This window comes from Capricornis sumatraensis, chromosome 4 (assembly GCF_032405125.1).
Source record: "Capricornis sumatraensis isolate serow.1 chromosome 4, serow.2, whole genome shotgun sequence".
Classification (NCBI taxonomy): domain Eukaryota; kingdom Metazoa; phylum Chordata; class Mammalia; order Artiodactyla; family Bovidae; genus Capricornis; species Capricornis sumatraensis.
The window spans coordinates 113,945,007-113,968,967 of record NC_091072.1 but is presented as its reverse complement, the minus strand read 5'-3'; the positions used below and the strand labels follow the sequence as shown (position 1 = coordinate 113,968,967).

The window sequence follows — 23,961 nt, the reverse complement described above, 5'->3', positions numbered from 1 at the left end:
TTTATAGATTCTGTAGTATCCATTTAGAATCTATCGAGTTCATTGCTGAGCACTTGCGCACACAGGCCTGACACAGGCACGTAACTTAAAATGCTCTCAATGTAAAATTCAAGTACATGCAAACTATTCAAGAGAAATAAATGCTAACCAAGCGACAAAAGGTTGAGTTGGGGTTAGGGAGCTATAAAAGCACATAACTCAAGTTATTTACAATACTATGGAGACTGAACATATGTAAAATGAATAAGGACTGTAAATGTATTTCAATGCATAGCAATTTAAACTGTGTATTAAAGCTTAAAGAAATAAACTACATAGAGAATTTAGCTAGAAAAAGCTTCTTGATAAATGTGAGTGCTGGGTAATAAGTAGGGGAAAAAATGAAAGAGACGGAGCAGGGGAAAGAAGGTAGAAGACAAGCTAAGTGGTGGACAAAGGCAGAGGCAGAGAGGGATAAAGCAGGAGGATCAATTAAAGCAGATGTAGAGTTCATACAAGTAAAAACTCTCTAACAAAGTTATCTAACAGCAAAGTGGCTGCTGTGGAGATCGCATTACTGAAAGTATTCAGTCAGATTCTGGTTGGTTACCCTCAGCACGAGACACCTTAGAAGGAATCACTGTCCTGGAAGATTTTCCGGGTCCCTTACTATACTGTAAATTCCTCAGGAGCCACGCTGCAATGACAGCCACTGAAGGCAGGAAAGGAGGCAGGGGACCTAGTTTGAGTCCCAGATCCTCCACTCATTTTTCATAACCTCAAGTAAGTCAACCTCTCAGTTTTTCATCGATAAATGGGGAACTGGAAATGTCTGTTCAGCCTGGAATTCTTTCAGGTCCTAAGAGTTTTCAATTAGCCAAAGATGTACATGTTATACCCTTTCCTTAGTACATGGCCAAACTGTGTAAGGAAGAGCTAATTGCTGAGAAGAAAAAAAATCAAAACCCTACATTTTAGGCAAAATAATAATCGTAAAAGACATCTGCAGCATGCCTATAGGTCAAGTACTGTACTGCTTATGGGGAGGGCTGACACTAGTTACCCTATCCGGTCATACTGTAAATCCTGGGCTTCTGTTTTCTGTCAATGGTTTTAATTAACTCAGTGTCAAAGTTTTGTTTATGCTCTGCAACAAATCTCAAATTCTGGAGAGAGTTGGAGCCTACAATCAGAAAACAGAATCAATGCATAAGCTATACACAGGTCAACTCAATTATTAATGAGTGGCAGTATGGTGTAGCACAAGGGCCGTGGACCACACCGCATAGGCTTAAATCATGTCCTCCCACTTCACAAGTTTAGGCAAGTAATTTACTTCACTAGTTTAAGCAAGTAATTTCTTTGTGTGCCTTAGTTTCCTCATCTGTAAAATAAGTAAGAAAACAGTACCTCATTTATTAGCTTTGTTATTAGGATTTAAGGTGTTAATATTCACATAGTGCTTGGAATGATGGGCATGTAGTATTTAATAACAGTTTTATCAACATAATTTATATATCATAAATTTACCCTGTTAAAGTATACAGCTCATTGATTTTTAGTATATTCACACTTGTGCAACCATCATCACTGTTTAAAACATTTTCATCACCCTAAAAAAGCCCCAATACCCATTAGCAGTAACTCCCCATTCCCCTCTCTCCCTAGCCCCTGGGAAACCCATGATCTACTTTCTGTTATTACAGATCTGCCTATTTTAGAAATTTCATATGAATGGAATTGGACATTATGTGGCCTTTTATGTCTTCCTTTTTTCATTTAGCATAATATGCTCAAGGTTCATCCATGTTATAAGCACTTACAACAGTTAACTTTTATTCTTTTTTATGGGTAAGTAATATTCTATCATATGGCTATAATACATTCCATTTATCCATTCACAAAATGATAGACATTTGGTTTGGTTCCATTTTTTGGCTATTATGAATAATATTGCTGTGAATATTCAAGTACACAGTTTTCTGTGGACACATCTCTGTTTAATCCTTTGAGGAACTCCTAGATTATTTTCCAAAGTGGCCACATCATTTTACATGCAGTAATCTATCAGTAATCTATGAGCATTCTGATTTCTCCACATCCCTGTCAATACTTATTATCCGACTTTTTTGATTTTAGCCATACCAGTGAGTATAAACTGGTATCTCATTACAGTTTTGATTTTCATTTCCCTGATGGTTAATGATGTTGAGCATCACATGTTGATTGGCTATGTGTATATCTTCTTTGGAAAAATGTATATTCAGATCCTTTGCCCATTTTAAAATTCAATTGTCTTTTTATTATTGAGTTCTTTATATATCCTAGATACAAGTCTCTTATCAGACATATGATTTGCAAATACTATCTTCCATTCTGTGGGTTTTCTTTTCACTTTCTTGATAGTATAAGCACAAAAGTTAACTTTGATGAAGTTAACTTTAATGTATTGATTTTCCTTTGGTTGCTTGTGTTTTTGGTGTCCTATCTAAGAATCCACTGCCAAATGCAGGCCATAAAGACTTACCCTACGTTCCTGCTAAGAGTTTTATGGTTTTAGATCTTACATTTGGGTCTGATCTATCTTGAGTTAAATTTTGCACATAGTGTGAATTAAAGGTTCAATGCATTCTTTTATATGTAGCTAAGTTTCTCAGTGCCATTTGTTAAAATATTCTTTCCCCACTGAATGGTCTTGTCACTCTTGTCAAAAATCTGTTGATCACAGACACACTGGTTATTTCTGGACTCTCAATACTATTCCATTGATCTACATCTATATGCAGGTTTTTTTCCAGTAAATACATACAAGATCCACAGTTGGTTGAAATTGCAGATGCAGAACTGTGGATGTGAAAGACCAACTATAAAGTTACACATGGGTTTTTGACTGCTCAGGGAATTGGCCCCCTAAACCCTGAGTTGCTTAAAGGTCAACCATATGTATGTTTATCTATCTTTGTGTCACAGTACTCACTGTCTTGATTACTGTTGCCTTGTAATAAGTTTTGATGTGGGAGTTGTAAGTTCTCCAGGTCCGTTCCTTTCAAGATTGTTTTGGCTATTCTGCATCCCCTGCAATTCCATATGAATCTCAGAACTGGCTTGTCAATTTGTACAAAGAAGCTACCCGGAATTCTAAGAGGTATCTCATTAAATCTACAGATCAAAATGAGAAGTAGTGCCATCTGAGCATAAATCTTCCAAACTATGAACATGGGATGTTTTCTCATTTCTTTACACCTTCTTTAATTTCTTTTTCAGTTCAGTTCAGTCACTCAGTCGTGTCCGACTCTTTGCGACCCCATGAATCACAGCACGCCAGGCCTCCCTGTCCATCACCAACTCCCGGAGTCTACCCAAACCCATGTCCATTGAGTTGGTGATGCCATCCAGCCATCTCATCCTCTGTCGTCCCCTTCTCCTCCTGCTCCCAATCTGCCCCAGCATTATGGTCTTTTCCAATGAGTCAACTCTTCGCATGAGGTGGCCAAAGTATTGGGAGTTTCAGCTTCAACATCAGTCCTTCCAATGAACATCCAGGGCTGATCTCCTTTAGGATGGACTGGATGGATCTCCTTGCAGTCCAAGGGACTCTCAAGAGTCTTCTCTAACACCACAGTTCAAAAGCATCAATTCTTCGGTGTTCAACTTTCTTTACCGTCCAACTCTCTGCATTTGGCTGTGGTGGGTCTTCATTGCTGCACGGGCTTTTCTCTAGCTGTGGGAGCGGGGCCCATTCTCCAGCTGTGATGCACAGGCCTCTCACTGTGTTGGTTTCTCTTGGTGTGGAGCACAGGCTCTAGGGCATTCAGGTCTCGGTAGCTGCACTGTGCAGGGCTCAGTGGTTGTGGCTCCTGGGCTCCAGGGCAAAGGCTCAGTAGTTGTGGTGCACAGGCTTAGTTGCTCCACAGCATGTGGGATCTTCCCAGATTGAGGATCAAATCTGTGTCTCCTGCATTGATTAGCAGGCAGATTCTTTACCACTGAGCCTCCAGGGAAGCCCTTAGATCTTCTTTAGTTTCTTTCAATAGCATTTTGTAGTCTTTCACAAAAGGGAATTATTTTCTGAGTCATTTCCTTAAATTGTTGTTCTAGGGCTTAAATAGCTTACATATGTATATATCTTAACAGAATTAGCTTCAAATTACATCAGTTCCAGTGAGGTGTAGAAACACTGCTTCTATATGATGCTGTCCCTTTCCCCTTTGGTGGCATTATTGTTTTACATATCAAAAATGATTACTTGATATATAATTTTGTCTTTTGAAGTCACTGAGGAGAAACGACAGCTGGTATATACTTACAGCTTTTGTTATTTTGGCCTTCTTATTTATAATTTTTGGTTCTCTAGAACCAAATAGTGACTTTATTATCTAGAGGCACTTCCTTAGTGCAGTACAGCTTTGCTCTCATCAACCTTTGTGCTATTTCTGACAAATATATGATGTTTCTGTGTGTTACTAGTTGAACAATGTATTATAGACATTGTTTTATACAACTGTTTTTAAGATCATTTAAAAGAATAGGAGAAATATGCCTTTATATTATCTTTTATAATTATATAATTACCTTTACTAGTTCTCTTTTGTTTCTTTGTGTGGATTTAAATCGCTGTTTGAGGTAACTTGCTATCTGTTTGAAAGACTTTTAGTATTTCTTGTAAGGTGGGTCTAGAACAAATTCATTTTTTCATTTATCTAAAAATGTTTTTATCTCCCTTGCAATGTTAACAGATAGCTCTGTTGGATATAAGATTCTTGGTTGAGGTTTTTTCTTGGAGCTCTTTGACTACATTATTCCACTGCCACAGGCCTACATTTCTGATGAGGAGTCAGCTGTGTATCTCACTGAGACTGCTTTGTAAGTGATGATCCATTTTTCTTTTGCTACTTTTAAAATTTTCTCATTGTGTTTGCGTTCTAGCATTTTTTTTTCTTTCAGTGAAGTGAGTTTATTTATTTATTTTTTCTTTTTTTACAATACTGTATTGGTTTTGCCATACATTGAGATGAATCCAGCACGTTCTAGCATTTTTATTGTGATGTGTCTATGGATCTTTTTGAGGTTATTCTACTCAGACATTATTGAGCTTCCTGGATATGTAAGTTGTTTTCCAATAAGTTTAGGAAGTTTTTAGACATTTCTTCAAATATTTTTTCTTCCCTTTTCTCTCTCCTCTCCTCTGGTACTCCCATTATATGTATGTTGATACATTAACATTATCTCATATTTCTCTGAGGCACTCATTTTCATTATTCTTTTTTCTCTGTTCTTTACCTTGTTTACACTATTGATTTATCTTCATATTTGCTCATTCTTTCTTCTGACAGTTTGAACCCAACATTGGGCCTCTTTAGTGATCTTTTTCCCATTATTGTACTTTTCACTTCCAAAATTTCCATTTGGTTCTTCTTTTTCTTTTTAATCATTTCTATCTTTGTATTGATATTCATTTGTTGTGATATCATCAAATTTTGTATTACTTCTTTAATTATGGTTTCCTTTACTTTTCCGAATATTTTTTTTTTCTCTTTTTTGTTTTGGCCACACCGCACAGCATGCAGAAATTCTGCCAACCAGGGATCAAACCCAAGCCCCCTCAAGTGAAAGCACAGAGTCGTAACCACTGGACCACCAGGGAAGTCCTTTCTGAATATATTTATAATGAATATGTTGAAGTCTGTCTGTTAAATCCACCCTCTGGTTGTTCTCACAGGCAGTTTCTACTGCCTGCTTTTCCCCCAGTGTATAGGTCATTCTTTCCTGTTTCTTCACATAGCTTTGTTTGTTCTTTTTTGAAGCCATTTTAAATAATACATCAACACTGGGTATTGCCTATGCCATCCAAGATTTGCTATTGTTATTTTTCTTATTTGCTCAGTGACTAGATGAATTATTTTAGTTGAGTATATTTTCCTCCTCCTCCCTGCAGATGTAGCTCCTCATGGGTCTCACCCTTTGGTATGCTACAGTCATCCTGGGATGACAGTGGCTTTGGCAGGCCTCTCTTTGACTTTCTCTTCCCTGACCACACCCAGCTGTTAAGCTCCACTAACTGCAGAATGACTGATCTATTGTCTTCAACAACGTCCTAGGGCATAAATTGCTCTACAGACTGAACCAATTTATTACAGCTCTTTTGAAGAGATAGTTCCTGAGGTAAGTATTTAAGATTTGTTCTAATTACAGGAAGGTTCCTCCCAGCTGTCTTTCCTCCTTCCTTTCTAGCAAACTAGCTAGACTGTCTGGTTAGCCCCATAACTCCAATCAAAATGTCAGTCTCCTCCCAACTCCTCCTTTCACCACAACCCATACCTTCAGGCAGAAACTTCACACTGTAGCAAAAAGTTGGTCCCTCTGGGGAGAGATTCAGAGCTTACTGTTATAAGGTCTGCTTATTTCTCTTGGCAAAATTCCTGAACCTTGGTTCTGATGCTGAGGGCAGAGACAACAGCACGCTTCTTTCTAGGTGACACCCCCTTGAGAGTTCAACTGGAGCAGACAGGGGAGTAGCAGGCCCAAAACTCCTCAATTTGCCTCCTCAGATTCCAAGGTGGAATCTGCTTGTCCCACCAGCCAGGGCAAGGGCAGTTGGTGCCCCAATATTCTCAATGTTGCCTTACTCAAGGTAGAGCCCATGACTCACGAGTGGAGACTGGGTGAAAGAAGAGAGACCCCATCTCTCAGCTATAATTCACCCAGAATTTTGTCTCAGTGACATGTGGCTGGGGCAGGATGACAAATGCTGACCTTATCCCTGTCCCTACTGGTTAGTTAGCCTTCCAACTGAGGACTGAGGAAAGTAGGAGCTCTGATCTTGGCTCTATCAGTTTGCTGTTGTTCAGTCACTAAGTCATGTCGAACTCTTTGCAACCCCATGGACTGCAGCACTCCAGGCTTCCCTGTCCTTCACCATCTCCCCGAGCTTGCTCAAACTCATGTCCATCAAGTCAGTGATGACATCTAACCATCTCATCTCATTCTCTGTCATCCCCTTCTCCTCCTGCCCTCAATCTTTCCCAGCATCACAGTCTTTTCCAATGAGTCAGCACTTTGCATCAAGTGGCCAAAGTATTGGAGCTTCAGCATTATCCTTCCAATAAATATTCAGGGTTGATTTCCTTTAGGATTGACTGGTTCGATCTCCCTGCTGTCCAAGGGACTCTCAAGAGTCTTCTCCAGCACAACTGGAAAGCATCAGTTCCTCGATGTTCAGCCTTATGATCCAACTCTCACATCCACACATGACTACTGGAAAAACGATAGCTTTGACTACACAGACCTTTGTTGGCAAAGTGATGTCTCTCTGTTTTTTAATAAGCTGCCTAGGTTGTTCATAGCTTTTCTTCCAAGGAACAAATGTCTTTTAATTTCGTGGCTGCAGTCACCATCCACAGTGAGTTTGGAAGCCAAGAAAATAAAATCTGCCACTGTCTCCACTTTTCCCCCATCTATTTGCCTTGAAGTGATGGACCAGATGCCATGATCTTACTTTTTTGAATGCTGTTTTAAGCCAGCTTTTTCACTTTCCTCTTTCATCCTCATTAAGAGGCTCTTTAGTTCTTCTTTGCTTTCTGCCATTAGAGTGGTGTTATCTGCTTATCTGAGATTGTTGATATTTCTCCCAGCAATCTTGATTTTAGCTTGTGATTCATCTGGCTCTGCATTTTGCATGATATACTCTACATAGAAGTTAAATAAGCAGAGTGACAATATAGAGCCTTGACATACTCCTTTCCCAATTTTGAACCAGTCTGTATGTCTATGTCCGGTTCTAACTGTTGCTTCTTGACCTGCAAATAGGTTTCTGAGGAAGCAGGTATGGTGGTCTGGTATTTCCATCTCTTTAAGAATTTTCCAGTTTGTTGTGATCCACAGAGTCAAAGGCTTTAGCACAGTTAATAAAGCAGAATTATTTTATAACATTTATAAAATATTATAAAAACATTTTATAGATGTTCTTCTGGAATTCCCTTGCTTTTTCTATGATCCAAGTGATGTTGGCAATTTGGTCTCAGTTTGGAGGAGGGTTTCCATCTCACTGCACTGAAAGTGGGAAGAAAGGGAGCAGGTCTCAGTTCAAATACCACAGACTTACACTTTTCTTTCAGTATATTTTCCTGAATAAGTGTTCCTTCATTGACTTCATGTTTTTAGGACGATTTCCAGATAATTTAAATGGCTATTGTTGTTGTTGTTGTTTTTAAATAACCAGTTTAATTAAGGAGCAGGTTCATAAAGCTCTCACACTGTCATGGCTGGAAGCAGAACTTCTTGCTGAGTTTTTTATATGAGAAAAAGGACTGAAACTCTAAAGTACAAATCAGAGATGCTACTCTTAACATTCCCAGGCAGAAAGTGATCCATACAGAGATCATGTATGGACTGTCACATCTAAGGCTTACTATATCAGAAGGCTGTTCTGTTCTTTCTTCCTACATTTGTCCTTCAATACCTTGGCAACACATCTAATATAAAAAATGGAGTCTGAAATGAAGTCTAAATTATTTTACTTCTGAACTACTGTGAGGTATTCATCCTGGCCTATGATATAATTCAGCCCTTCTGGTCAAGTTTTATGCCAGATCCAGCTGGATAGAAACTTTAAAAATAAAAGTTTTAGAATGCATTTGGTAATATGTGTGTTTGTGTGTTTTAAAGAAATCAAGACGTTAAAAATGATTATCTTTAAAGTTATCGGTTTCTAAATGAGAACCAAACTTGCATCATATATCAAAGTATTCCCCAAAGTGAGACATCAACTAAAATTTGAGTCAAATTTGCAAGACACACAAAGCTCAGTTTCTTTTAGTGAAAATTGGAGTTTAACAATTTCAAATGACTATACTAAATGTAAAAGGCTTTTAGAACAAGCATTCATGCCTCAAGCTATCCCTAAGCATGGATTCACAGTATACGACTGATGGTTCTATCTTGGCACATTTTTCTTGGGGGACTCTAATATGGAAAATTACCCATTCATTTTCTATAGTCCACAATGACAACCCTCAGTATGCATCTGTAGCTGAGAAATGCCAAACCAAACACCATAGGAAAATAGCCAACTTAGGAACCAAGGCCTAACACAGGACCTGGCACACAGGAATTACTGAAAAAATATTTGTGGACTACAGAGATCTCTACTAATATGCCAAGTACATCCAACTTTGTGGAAAAAAGAAGAAATATTTCAAATGGTAAAATGGACTTTTGTGTTCAAATAAATTTATTTCACTCCATAAACTAGCTCCACAAGGGATACTATCTCCAAACCTAATAATATTTTTATGTTCCCCTAAAAGGTATATGTAAGATAATCACAAAGGGCCAATTTTAGAAACAATAAATGATTTTAAAATGTATTGGGTCTTTGCTTACAACCCGAATCACATAACTCTGAAAGAATATATTATCACATATATTATCATCATATTCTTATATCTGATATACTGTAATGAAAAAGTTTAAAATATAGAAAAGAGAAATGAAAATATCATCCACAGTAATAATACAAAGCCACCATTTAGTGAATTTCCTTGTAGACATTTTTCTTTGTATTAGTTTTACATGGTTGTGATCACTTGTATGAATATTTTTGTATTCTGCATCTTCAGTAAACAACAGTATGAAAAGTGCTTGAGAATCTGCTGCCTACTTAAGAAAATATCAAACTGAAAACCAAACCATATGTACAAGTTATACAAATTCTGGTCTCCACTTAATCTCCAATCCCCGTTATTCATTTAACTGGTATGTATTGTAGGTGCCTATTTTGTGCCAGATGCAGTGTCAAGGACTGAAAGTACAAAGAAAAGTAAGCTAGAATTTTTGTCCTCAAAGAGTTCTCAACTCAGTAACTACCTTATACCTTCACAGATATATGAACTTACCTATGTCAGTTTGAAGTTAATGAAATAAATGCTTGAAATTTAACTATTTTTAACTTGATTCTTTTGAGGAAAATAACTAAATACCTAAAAGTTTATCTCAGACAACAACTGAAGTTTTCTGCATTGGATATGGTTGTATTCTTATAGGTGAAAGAGCTGCAATTTTTAAAATCATTTTGCAATAGATATTTTTCAATATTTATTGCAATTAGTTTTCTTTATTGGCCTTGAGATCAGCTGTGCTTCAGAAACCAATATAAGAACTTTCATTTCCTTAAGGTATAAAATTTCAGATTATTCATCATACCTTCTTCCGTCCTTCATATTTGCATGATACATTTGTTTATGTGTTGGTATATAGTCATAGCCATCTATTTAGGTAGAGAAGATGTAAAGTAAATGCTTCAGTAAGCACAGGTGCTTACACCCAAATATATCATGAGCTGCATGCACCTGGAACTATTTGCATTCTATGCACAAACATCAGAAATGTGTCTGTCTTTACTTCTCTGGATAAATTTAAGCACTCCTAGTTGGTAATTTCCTTTGATATTTTCTGATTTAAGTCTAAAGTCTAGTTGCCTAAATGGTGTCTCAAGGTATAAGTACTGAAACAAAGTACTGAGTCATAATTTCAAGCCTTCTGAAATATACCTCAAGTGATAATGAGTGGGAGCCATGGAGCACTAAGCAGTGAAGGCAAGAAAATCTGTTCTCTGCTTGAGGCTCCACCAGTTACTAGTAATGTGAGTGTTAACAAGTTGTCATTAACATAAGCCTCAGTTTTCTTATCCATAAAATTGGTATGGTGATGTTCTCTCCATACTTATAACATTACAACTTTACTACTGAAAAGCAAATCTTCATAAAAATGCAAAATGCTACACAAATGTTAGGAATTAGGTCTAAGGATCATTACTTTATAATCAATTCCTAGAAAGTTCACATAATCAAGTTTTATTTTTTGAAAGGCTCTGTTCCCTTACATCTACTTATTGGTTGTCATAAGGTTTTACATAAGAGAGGTGTGTTTTTCAGAGCAACAGCACCTGTAGTTTATGGAAAGGGGTGATGCTGTTACCAACAAACTGATAGAAGGCTCCAGAGACATGTTTAGGAAAGAGAAAAAGAGAACTAGAGCAGGAAAGCAAATTGGATGGTAATTTGAGTTCCTCCTTTCTAAGATTGGGTTTAATGTGGAGACATGCCTATTATTCCATGTCTCTCTACACTGAGAACTGAAAAAGCTGTTAGGATACAGATCCTTTAGAGAAGTCCAATAATTTTGATTTCAAAGTCTTTATGGGCCTTAGGCATGAAAGAGTCACTAAATGGTTTTAACCTTTGGAGACTGAAATAGTTTTGTTTGCCAATGTTTTTACGTTAATGAAGATTACCTAGCTAGGTCCCTAATGACATTTGTTTATATCAGACCTCCCAGGAAGCAGCAATCTATACACTAAACCAAATTAACACCAGTACAGTAGTTATGGTCAGCAAAAATCTAAAAGGCAGTAAAAGATAATACCTTGAAAATGTTAAGCTTTGCTACTACCCTACAGGAAATAAACATGCTTTACTACCAATTGTGTGGGGATTTTTCTTCCCTTAACTGAAAGCCATATGGAGGGAGGGAAATCTTTGTCTTTATGCACTTACTTTGACTAGTGAAAGCACTGTCAAAGATTCTGGTGTCAGATCCACAAGGTACCACAAATCTATAGATATAGTATGGATTCTCCCAACTAAACTAAACAGCAGCTGCCTTCCTAGCCTGAATACCTAAAAAATGTATATATTCATTTTTTAACACCTGGCTTCTTTTTTCTTCTCACTTGACCATCTCTCCCATTAGCACATAATAGTCTCTCTCCTCCCTGTCCTTCTCTCTTTTACCACAATGCAGTATTCCATTATGCAAATCTCTATAAGTTTCTACAAATATTCCCTGATTCCTGGAGGTTTTATTGTTTCCAATCATCTGCTATTATGTACAATGCTTCAGTGAGTAACGCTGCTTACTTTATTTCAATCTACCCACAGAATAGATCTAACAGTGACATTGCTTGGTCAAAGGGCAAAATGCATCTGTAATTTTGGTAGATATAACTAGCTTCTATTCCATAGGGACTTGTGTTATTTTCTACTCCCACCAAGTGAGTAAGGTACTTATTTCCTGAAGACCATTTATCAAAATGCACATGCCTGGACTCCATCCCCCAAATTCTGACTCAGTAGGCAGCGATGGGGCCTAAGCAGGCCTGTTGAAAAAGATCCCCAAACAGCACATCCCTGGCTGAGAACCCTGTTCTAAAAGGTATTCTAGTCTTGTTTACATTGTTTAAATTCAAAAGAAAATCAGAGTAAATCTTTAACTTCCAAAGTTTATCCTCCATGTCACTCACTGAATAAAACTTTTCAAGTACCTATCTGTGCTGGGCATTCTAGATGCCAAGGATATAAAGATAAATATTATTATAGCATCTGTTTTCAGGGAGTTCACAGAGTCTTACAATGAGAAACATACACACACATATAAAATTAAGAAACAAATAATAAGCCTAGGATTAAAGATTTACATAAAATTTTATAGGAATACTGAAAAGGGGCATTTCACCCTAATCGGAATGCCAGAGGTTTCCTGAAGGAGAAGCTCCTAGAGCTGAGTAGGAATTAAACAGGTCAAAGGGTGAAGAAATATACAAGAAGGCATTCCAGGCAGAAAACAACACATGCAAAGATAGGAAGTAGGAAACAGAAGGGATGTGTACGTGTACATAACTGGAAACATTTCATGTTGCTAGAGCATAAATTACAAGGGACAGAAGTAAGCAACAGGCTGCAAAAGTAGGCAAACTTCAGATCACTGAGCATCGAGGTCATGATAAGAAGCTTGAACTTTATCCTATAGACAAAAGAAAGTCACTCAAGGGTTTCAAGGTTGAGAGTGACACAGTCAGATTGTTGTTATAGAATTATGGACAATGGAATTATGGAAGGCCACATAACTGGAAAAAGAATGAACAGTTAGGAAACTAGGACAGTAGTCCAGATGGAGGTATGAACAAGGGCGGGGCTAAGGAGGGAATGTATGGAGAAATCTTACGAGGCAAAATGAGCAGGATGTCGACATTAAATATGGGGGTAGACGTGAAGAGAGGGATGATTTCAAGGTATGATCAAACCATTACCAGCAAAGCACTGGACTTAAGCTATTTTTCCAGCAGCAATCATGGGTTTACACAGATTCAGTCATGCTTTCTTACCTGGTCTTACTGTTTGTAAGGCCAAGGATAGAAGTACAGGGCCCAGGAAACACTGAGGCAGAACTGGTGAGCTTCTCCTTGAACATCATGTTCTAATCAACTCAGTAAAGCAACCACAAGCTACCCCGACAGGCCAATGTAACATTTTATGATCCCATCTCTGGTGCACCCTCTCTTATAATAACTCCTCTAGTGATGAGCCTCTTGATCCCATTTTCCTCTTTACCAGTGAAGTCAGTGACCAAGATGATTGCTGGCTACAAAAAAAGCTGCCAGCACAGAGAACAATATGTGGTTGAGGCACAGCAGCATCAATAGCCGTTTCCCCAAAACTTAACCCAAAGCCAAGCTTGGCTTTACAATATTAGCAATTAGCAATTTTTGGCAGCCTGCAATCCTGCCATCAAACAAAGCCAATCTCTGGAGAGGAGAAGATATGGGGAAGGGTCCCCTCTGAACCCCTCCCATTCCCCTGATTTATACAAGTGTAATGGTCCTATGGGGATGGAGCAGGAGGGTGTTGTGTGTAATTCATACTAAACCTGGCACTTGTCTTTCTTCTCAGAGGTCCTAAATATCAAACACAAGGGAAACTGAATACTAAACCATCAGATGAAATCAAGTCTGCTGTTATAAAGCGGACTTTATGAATGAAAATACATACAGACACACACACCACACAAAGTAACACTAAGGCTTACCTTTCTTTTATCTTCATCTGTTGATTCAAATTTGAAAGTAGCCCTATGCTGAAGAGGAAGAAAAGGGAAAAAATGTCATTTTAAATATACAGATTTTTCATTTTGGCTACGTTAAAAAATATCTGATGTCTATAAAAAACAGTTGTCTTCCCAAATCACCTCAATATTCTTACTAAAGAAAAAGAGAAGTAAGCAAATAACTATAAAGCAGTACAAAAAGGCTAAAGCAAAAATATATACAGAAAAGAACAGAGTACCGAGCCACACACTGTCCAGGGAAATCTGGAATGCTTTGCATAGAGTATAGAGCATTTGAGCTGGACCTTGAGGGATGAATAGGAGTTTGCCAGGAGGCAAATTAAAGCATTCTAGGGACGGAAACAAAGGCTCATGTGTCAAATGGTATGATATATTTGTGAAATAAGCAGCTCTGTTGGAATGAAACACAGGACACATGTTAGAGGATGACAGGAGTGGAGGAAGATAAGAATGGGAAAGTAGACTGGACAGAGATTTGGAAGGATCTTCCAGTGTTGTTAAGGAGCTTGTACTTTATCAAATGCAATAAGAAGTCATCAGAGAATTACAGGTAGGGAAGGACAGTAATTCTGTAAGAATGAGAGTTTAAACCATGGTTCTACCACTTATTAGTTAAGCAAGTAACAAATTATAACTGTATTTCCCATGTGGAAAGAGGGGTGCCTACTTCACAAAGCTGCTGTGAGGGTTAAAACAGCTAAGGCATATAATGTACCATTTGAGTGCCTGGCACATAGTAAACACTCAGTTAGCAGTAGGATGATTATCATTAGGATGATAATGATGATGCCAATGATATTGAGAAAAAAATAACTGAAAGAAAAAGGAGGGTCACGACTCTCCTGAAATTACTGGCAACACTATTTTTTCTCTGTAGCTGAAATAGAGAATGGAGTAAGTTGTCCTCTGTCAGAGAGAGGCAGTACCCCCAAAAAATGGAGCATGAAGTTCTTCATTCTCTTCTCAAGTTTTATTCAAGAGAGCCAAGTGCACTTAAGAATCCTCTAAGTTTTCCTTTTTAAAAAAACCTTTACTGAACATCTCTCTGCCTTTCCTTTGCATTTCTCATTGGCAACACTGACAAACATTTATTGGCAACCCATCAGGAGTTAAGTACAGTAAGTACTAAAGATATTATCATTACAGGTGGTTCTGCATTGACAGCTTTGTAGAAGAACTGATTTTTGAAATTAAATGAGATTGAGAAATGTTGACAAAGAAGCAGTTCTAAAGTGCAAAATAGTCAGAGGGAAGACTTAGAGGTAATAGAAAAGGGCCATCTGAGGAAACCTAAAGAGAAGCTACCTCACATATGGTTTGCAAAACAATTAAAATGGATGTCAGATGGTGAGGGCTTGGATTTAAAAATTTATACCTGAACTGACATAAAGGTGACAGGCCACCAGGGGAAGACTCTGAAGGAGGTGTAACAGTAGCTTATTCTGGAAGAATATTTTGAGCAGCAGCCTACAGACCAGAGCAAAGGAGAACAAGGCTGAGGACATAAAGCTCTCTGAAAAATGAGCTTCAGTAATCCATGTGTAATATTGCTGGAGGCAGTATAAATTGACACCATCTTCAAAAACAAAAGTGATTTGGCAACACATAATAGCAACCATAAAAATATTCATATCCTTTGACCCAGAACGTCTACTCCTAGAAATTTATCCTAATGAAATCATCCAGAGGAGATAAAAATTATATTCACTGCAGTGTTACCAAATGTTACAAAAGAAAAGAGACAACCTGAATATCTAACAACAGGAGACTGATTAAGTAAACTACTGTGCATTCATCTGAAACATTATCATACTGCAGTTTTTTTAAAGATGGCTAAAAAGTTCTGTAACAACATGGAAAATTATTTTATGACAATAACTGTAAAAATAGTAAAATATCAAATTGTATGTCTATGATGACAGTACCTATATCAATGTATGGATAGATGCATTCAAAGGCTTGAGTGTTAAAAATCCAAAAATAAAACCTATACAGGGTTGGTGGAATTTCTGGTGGTTCCTTTGATAAAACTTGTTGATATATTGTTATTATTAAAAGAAAAAAATTAACAGGAAAGTGAATTAATGAACAAACAAGAAAAGAAAGAAGAAAAGGAAGGAAGAACAAAAGCTTTAACTTAGAAATTTACAGATCCAAGGTTTAGTAAAAACTAACACTGAACAAAAGATAAAGAATCAATAGATTGTTCTGTTGGTAATAAACTGAAGCCTAGTAAAGGTTCACTATAAATGAAAATACATAATTGCATTTAGAACTAAGAAAGCTTAATTTTTGCCATCATATATGAAGTATTAATTCCATACAGTGTACCTAGTTGCCAATATAATAGTCCTCCTTAACTTTTTTTTTTTTTTGCATTTGTGGTAAGGAAACAGAAGAAGAAATCATCTTCTAGAAAGACCATCACTAAGTTATGAAAATATTTTTAAAAAGGTTTCTACATAGAATTAAATCTTTTAAGGTGATAATTTAGAATAGTACCAAGGACTAATTTTTCTTTTGCTTTTTAAATGTAAAGTTGATCCTGTGGTAAAACTACAATATTAAAAAAGAAAGAAAAGAAGGGAAGAAGGAAGAGAGGAAGAAAAGCTTTCAAAAGCCCTGTCCAACTAGCATGAGGACTTAATTTAATTAGCAAATATACTGGTGTTGTGAGGCAATAAATTGAATTTAGAATATGCCAATCTATTCAGGAACTCAGATGCCTATGGTTGTTTGGATTCAAAGATGTTGACTTCTCTAAGGCAGGCTTCTCTTATCCAAATTAGATCATACCTAACCTATTCTGTACTGGGCTTCCCTGGTGCTCAGACAGGAAGGAATCTGCCTGCAATGCAGGAGACCTGGGTTCAAATCCTAGGTTGGGAAGATCCCCTAGAGGAAGGCATGATACTCCACTCCAGTCTTCTTGCCTGGAGAAAAGCCATGGACAGGGGAGCCTGGTGGGCTGCAGTCCACAGGGTCAAAAAGCATCGGACATGACTGAGCAACTAAGCACACCACACCACAACTCTTGTTCTCTCCTCTTTTTAAGGCTGAAAGGGAAGGGAAGGGGATCCAGCATTTCTGGCTGCAAATGCCTTTCTAGAACTGCTGGCCAACAGTCAACCACTTCACCTTCTTTATATGCTTAATTTCTAGATGAACAGGAGTAAATATGAACTCAACAGTAAAGCTTTAGGGACCAAGTAAGTTAGTAACAGCTCAGTAACACATCCAGCTCTTGAGGACTCCCCCCGCCAGTTTCACATCCCATGAACAGGCTAGGCTCAATAGTCAGAAAGCACTGGTTTGAGTCCAGTCCCACTGTTTACTGAAAGTGTGACCTTGGTCAAGTTATTCAACTTTACTACCTGTCAAGAGTTTCCTTATCTTTGTGTATAGCACCTTGCACATTGCAGGTGTTCAGTAAGTAGACACTACTGTTGTTACTGCACAGTCTACAGGGAGGCATCCAGCCAAATACTGATCCACTAGACAACTAGGATTTATTTCATAGATTTCCAAAGATATACTCAAACAGTACCAATGCAAAGGAATCAACCTAACTGGAGTGGTGTCTGTGTGTGTATGTGTGTTGTGCTGTGTTTTAGGAACAGAGATTATTTCTAGAACTAAACCCCAGTAACTGAGATTATATAATCCAATCTGGAAATAAGAACACGTATAACAAAGGAACAGCCCACTACACATGCTCATCAAAAATCTGTAGAATGAACTCAGAGTCAGAACTCAACCTCAAACTGTAAAACAAAATGTCCTCTTACATGGTCCAGGATGTTTATACACCTTATTCAAATGTGGAGGCTGTATTTCTACAACTGTCTCCAAATTAGGTCCCTACCAATTGGATTCTTATGGCAATCCACTCCAGTACTCTTGCCTGGGAAATCCCATGGACGGAGGAGCCTGGTGGGCTACAGTTCATGGGGTCGCGAGGAGTCAGACACGACTGAGCAACTTCACTTTCACTTTTCACTTTCATGCACTGGAGAAGGAAATGGCAACCCACTCCATATTCTTGCCTGGAGAATCCCAGGAATGGGAGCCTGGTGGGCTGCCATCTATGGGGTCGCACAGAGTCGGACACAGCTAACGTGACTTAGCAGCAACAGCAGCAGCAGCACATAAACACACCTCACTACTATCAGTGCTGTTTTCCTCTCATGAGGACTCATCTCAGAGAACTACCTACCTGTCTGTATCTTAAGTAACTTTTACCTTTCATTTGGCCATAAACTTGTCATACTTACATAATGGAATTCTGTTGGAGCTTGCCAAGGGGTAATCATATGCCCTGGTGGCCTCTATGGCCGCAAACTATCTCTCTAGTTATCATCATAGTTGATGATGATGCTACACCAGTTTCTTCTATTAATTCAGAGTATTGGACCCAATGATCTTTGAGGTTCCTTCTAGTCCAAATATCCTGGATTCAAGGAACTAAGATACTTTTATGCACCTCAAGGGCCCAGATCACTGTTTGTTGTTGATAATCATAATGAAAGCAACCAATATCTCTACTAAATCTGTTAAAAGAACAAAATACATGGCACTCAATACATGCTAACAGATGAATTGAGAGGAGAAGGGCAACCACTCTTCCTATTTTTAAAAAATACTTTCCTACACTGAGTCAACTTGCATTATGCCCTTGAGAAACAGGCAAATTTCCTTTTAAAAGGGATCGCTTGATCTTCCTTCTCCCCAAGATGACAAGATCAGTGAATAAGAGAAGGCGGCTTGAAAATCAGAATCTCCTTAACACAGAAGAAATTAGATGTTACCTGGAGCCAGACAGGTAAATGTTGCTTTAAACATGGTACAAAGTATTTCGCCAGCCATTAATAAGTGCCAAGGGTCAAGGAAAAAGAAAAAAACTGAAGTATATTCTCTATTTTTTTAATCAGGTGACGTCAACTCCATACCACAGGGTTAATCCCTGACTTGTTCTGTTTAGAACAGCTATGGGTTTTTCTTCAGTGCCAGGTGCTGTTCTGATTTATACATATAACTTATTTAATCCTGGCAACAATGTATGATGCAGGTACTATTATTATCCGTGTTTGGCAGATGAGTGAACTGAGGGACAGTAAAGTTAAGTACCTTGTTTTATACACATGGATAGTAAATTGGGGATCAGAATTCAGGCAATTTGGCTCTAGAACCTGTGCTGTGGCCACAGGACCTCTTGAGAACGTTGATCATTAGGGAATGCCTCCTAGATGCCTTGTACAGTATTTGGTATCATACATCAGTTAATTTAGACCTCATAATAACTTAGGTGATGGAACCTAAGTTACAGATAAGGCACATATCTGTACATAGGTACATATCTGTTACCTATGTTACAGATAAGGAAACTGAGACTCGGGCTTAAAATAACTTATCCATAGTCATGAAGCTAATAAATGGTAGATCTAAAGCAAGATTTATCTGATTCCAAATTCAACCTTCTCTCCACAATACTTGAGCTTCCTTTTGAGAACAAACTAATCATTCTCTCTCTACATCATTCATTTCCCTTCTTGGTTAGACTCTTTAATGCCTCATAATCACTTCATTCTAAACATTTCTCATCCACTTTTCCAGATAAAGAAAATGAGGCACACAGTAGACCCAGGCACATTTTTAGAATTTCAGATTCCGTTTCCCAGAGAGTGGGACAATTAATTTGACCTCCTCATTCTTACTGCCAGACCACTGCAATCATACTTCCCCTTCTTCTTCATCTGCCTCTAATGTCTCTTCCCTTGAGGGCAAAGCCCCACTGCCAACATGAAATGCAGCTATTTTCTTTGTTCTCTGGATCTACTGTAATCAGCATTAAACATGAAAGCTCTTTTCTGAAGAAGTTGGCCAACCCAGTTTACATCAAGCCACAGCATTCTCAAGGCTGGCCCCCAGAATACCGCCCCAAAACTACACACATTGGGCATTACAACTCTAAAACCATTCCCAATGGGAAAGTTCAGAATTTAAGCTCTGATAGCACTTGGCCAGGAGTAGTAAATGAAACTAACCTGGAGGGAGATCAAGAAAAGGAAAGATAAACTAGAGGAAGCAAATCTGGAGTTCTAACTACTTTAGTCATGAAGAGGAGGAGGAATATTGAAGGAGGTGATAAGATCCAGGTAGAGGTTTTTTCCTCCTCCCTTCCCACAGAAGAAAGTTTCTATTTATTGCTGGATACCTGGGATATAGTAAGTGCTAAATAAACACTAGGTGATTCAACACAACAGCCAAGTTTTCTATTGCATTTTGTTCTTTTGAAAATTTGTAGCTGCCTCAAGTATTTTTTGGAAAGCAATTATAAATCAAGTTGCATGAATATACCATCAGGCCTCCATATCTGCAGGTTCCACATCCATGAATTCAGTCAACCATGGATCAAAAGTATTTGAAGGAAAACAAAACAAAACAAAACTGGAGAAAGTTCCAAAAAGCAAAAGTTGAATTAATGGGCAACTAGCTACATAGGAAATAGATGGGGAAACAGTGCAAACAGTGTCAGACTTTATTTTGGGGGGCTCCAAAATCACTGCAGATGGTGGTTGCAGCCATGAAATTAAAAGACGTTTACTCCTTGGAAGCAAAGTTATGACCAACCTAGACAGCATATTCAAAAGCAGAGACATTACTTTGCCAACAAAGGTCCGTCTAGTCAAGGCTATGGTTTTTCCAGTGGTCATGTATGGATGTGAGAGTTGGACTGTGAAAAAAGCTGAGCGCCTAAGAATTGATGCTTTTGAACTATGGTGTTGCAGAAGACTCTTGAAGAGTCCCTTGGACTGCAAGGAGATCCAACCAGTCCATTCTAAAGGAGATCAGCCCTGGGTGTTCTTTGGAAGGAATGATGCTAAAGCTGAAACTCCAGTACTTTGGCCACCTCATGTGAAGAGTTGACTCATTGGAAAAGACTTTGATGCTGGGAGGGATTGGGGACAGTAGGAGAAGGGGATGACAGAGGATGAGGTGGCTGGATGGCATCACCAACTCGATGGACGTGAGTCTGAGCAAACTCCGGAGTTGGTGATGGACAGGGAGGCCTGGCGTGCTGCGATTCATGGGGTCACAAAGAGTCGGACATGACTGAGGGACTGAACTGAACTGAGCTACATAGTACTTACACTGTATTTACAATTATTTACATAACATTTACATTGTATTATTAGCAATCCAGAGATGATTCAAAGTATAAGGGTGGATGTGTATAGGTTATTCCCAGGTGGTGCTAGTGGTAAAGAATCTGCCTGCCAATGCAGGAGACACAAGAGACGCAGGTTCAATCCCTGGGTCAGGAAGATCCTCTGGAGTAAGAAATGGCAACCTACTTCAGTTTTCTTGCCTGGAAAGTTCCATGGGCAGAGAAGCCTGGTGGGCTACAGTCCTTGGGGCTGCAACAAGTTGGACATGATTGAGCAACTGAGCACACAAGCACACATGCAATTTTATGGGCTTCTCAGGTGGCTCAGTGGTAAAGAATCTGCATGCCAATGTAGAAGACGCAGGTTCAATCCCTGTTTCAGGAAGATCCCCTGGAGAAGAAAATGGCACCCCACCCCAGTATTTGTGCCTGGAAAATCCCATGGACAGAAGAGCCTGGTGGGCTATAGTCCATGGGGTCACAAAATAGTTGGACATGACTTAGCAACTAAGCAACAACAACATGCCATTTTATATAAAGGACTTGAGCATCCATGAATTTTGGTATCCATGAGGGAGGGAAAGGGTCCTGGAACAAATCCCCAGCAGATACCACTGGACGACCATAATCTCCACAATATGTATACCTGTGCATTAAATGAATTTCTCCTAAGTTAAGCAGATATGCAACAATAAAGCATATCAGAGACTGAAGAAACTAAGATATGAATTTAACTGAATCCATACAGCCTCCCAAAGAAAACAGCATAGTACTGTAAAAGAGCAATCAGAAAACCTAGATTCAAATCTCAGCCCCATCTCTCAATGACTGTGTGGACTTGGGGCAACAACATTCTAAATTTTCTCATTTGTAAAACAGGGAATACCATCACTTTCCTCACAGGATTGTTGAGAAGATGAAACGGGAGTGAAGTTGCCTGATTTTTTTATATTCTCCACATAGGGCAGAAATGGCATACTGGCAGCTCCATAATGCAAAGCATAGGTTAGGGCAGTGGTGGGCACATAGCAAACACAAGAGAAATTATGAATGGAAGCAAATGAAAGGAAGGAAGATGTTATATCTAGGATGTGACATGGTGCTGGGTGTGTTTTCACAGAAGTCAGTCATTTCTATTAAGTAGTCTTCTAAATGGAAGAATAAAGGTGTGGTATGTCACCTTTAGAAGCGAGCTTGTACAATTCCTGGAAGGAAAAGTAATGGAGAGCTAACGGTTCTTGAAGAGACATTCAGAGAAGTGACTGGGATATAAAAGAAGATACCTTTTTAGTGTAGAGTTGTAAAGTGGAAAGAATAATGAATGGTTTGAAGACCGAGGTTGGAATCCCAGCTCAGAAGTACGACCTTGGGCAAGTTACTTAACCGATCTAGAATCTCAATTGCAAAACGCAGATGAAACCTCACAGAACGGCTGTCAAGATTAAACAAGATAAAGGATGGGAAAGCTGATAATGCGATACAAGTAACAGGTATTATTAGGAGTTAGTCTCCTCCCAGGTACAACACAGTAGGTCCATGACCTTGGCGTGATTTCAGTTCCTCGTGCCTCGGTATTCTCATCTAGAAAATGGGAAGGATGATACTCTCTACTCTACAAATATTCTGAGAATCAAGTTAGACCATATCTGAGACATCACACCTTGAAAACTGTACAGTGCTGTGTCTATAAAGAACTGCCATCGTGGCCGATACGTCTTAAGCATGTCAAAGGCCGTGTTTATGCAAAGAAACACGTATTTTTATGCTATGCAGGTGAGGAAGCCTCGCGTGCACTTCTGCATCCAAGAGTGGGGGCACAGGGCACAGACGGACATTCACCGATTCCGGGGGTGTGACTTGCACGCTTGGGAAGAGGACCGTGGGACAAGCTGCTGGGCCGGAATCAGAGTGGTGGGAGCCAGGATGGGGGCAGGGGGGATACAGGATGCGCGGATGGAAAAGGCTGGGGGCACAAACACGCATGCCCAAGCCGGAAACGTTTTCAGGGGAGAGCAATGCGCATCCCCGGCGTGAGGGGGGGTTGGGAGGGATGCGATATGCAAGCCCGGGGGGGCGGCCCAAGGGTGCTATACCGCACGCCCGGGGCCAGGGCTCTTTACCTTATCGCTGTAATCCCTCAGGACCCGCTCGATAGCCCCCGCCTCGCCGGCCCGGACGATGTAGAGGGCGCGCTCCTCATCCATGGCCGCAGGTGCGGGGGAGCCGCGGCCGCTCTGCGCGCCCAAGCCGCTGCCTCCAGGTAAACGCCTCGCGCCCCCGCTCGCTCGCTTCTTCCCAGCTTCCTTCCTTCCCTCTTTCCCTCCCTCCCTCTGCCTCTAGCCCGCCAGCCTCCGCCCGGGCAGGCCCGACGTCACCGCCCCTCAACTTTCACCCCGCGACGTCACCGGTCCCCCAGCAACCGGCGCCTAGCCGCCACCTCTGACAAGGCCCAGTACTCGGTAGAGGCCTGGCGGACGGGGTCAGGCCCGAGATCCTGCTTGCTCCCCTGCCTCTCTCTCCCTCGGAGAAGAGTCCAGCCTTTTAAATGGGCTTTCACAGACAGAGCTGTTCTCTCTTGACCCTCCTCTATGAATCATTCTCCTCAGCTGACGAGAGCGACCCGGCTCTTCCCCGCCCCTCTAAGAGCCACCAGCTAAATGGACTACAATTCCCTGCGTGCGACGGGGTCATTCCACTCTTCCATCTAATCTACTGGAGTGCCGAATGGCATGTCGGGATTCGTAGTCATCCAGCGGGAAAGACTTCCTGCCAAAGGCATGCTGGGAACTGTGGTCCTGCAGAGGCCGGAAAAGGGAGTCCAGCGGCCGCCTGAGGCCAGCGGCCCAGAGACCGTTAGGGGGAGGGTCCAAACGTCGGCTCTGCCTCCTTTTTGTTCCTTACCGAGCTGACTGTCC

General features: G+C 39.7%; 1 protein-coding gene across 5 annotated transcripts in view; it reads right to left on the bottom strand.

Annotated features, from left to right (window-relative positions):
• Positions 1-23,326, bottom strand: part of RIC8B (RIC8 guanine nucleotide exchange factor B) — a 100,749-nt gene extending 77,423 nt beyond the window's left edge. For 3 of the 5 annotated variants that reach the window (XM_068970473.1, XM_068970476.1, XM_068970475.1), the window contains exons 1-2: positions 23,167-23,326; positions 13,840-13,887 (exon numbers count right to left, since the gene is read on the bottom strand). In XM_068970473.1, the coding sequence (XP_068826574.1) occupies positions 13,840-13,887; positions 23,167-23,250 (132 nt within the window). In that variant the 5' untranslated portion in view covers positions 23,251-23,326. The remainder of the gene's footprint in view (positions 1-13,839; positions 13,888-23,166) is intronic. The other 2 variants (XM_068970474.1, XM_068970478.1) reach the window with 1 other exon arrangement.
• Positions 23,327-23,961: the final 635 nt, after the last annotated feature.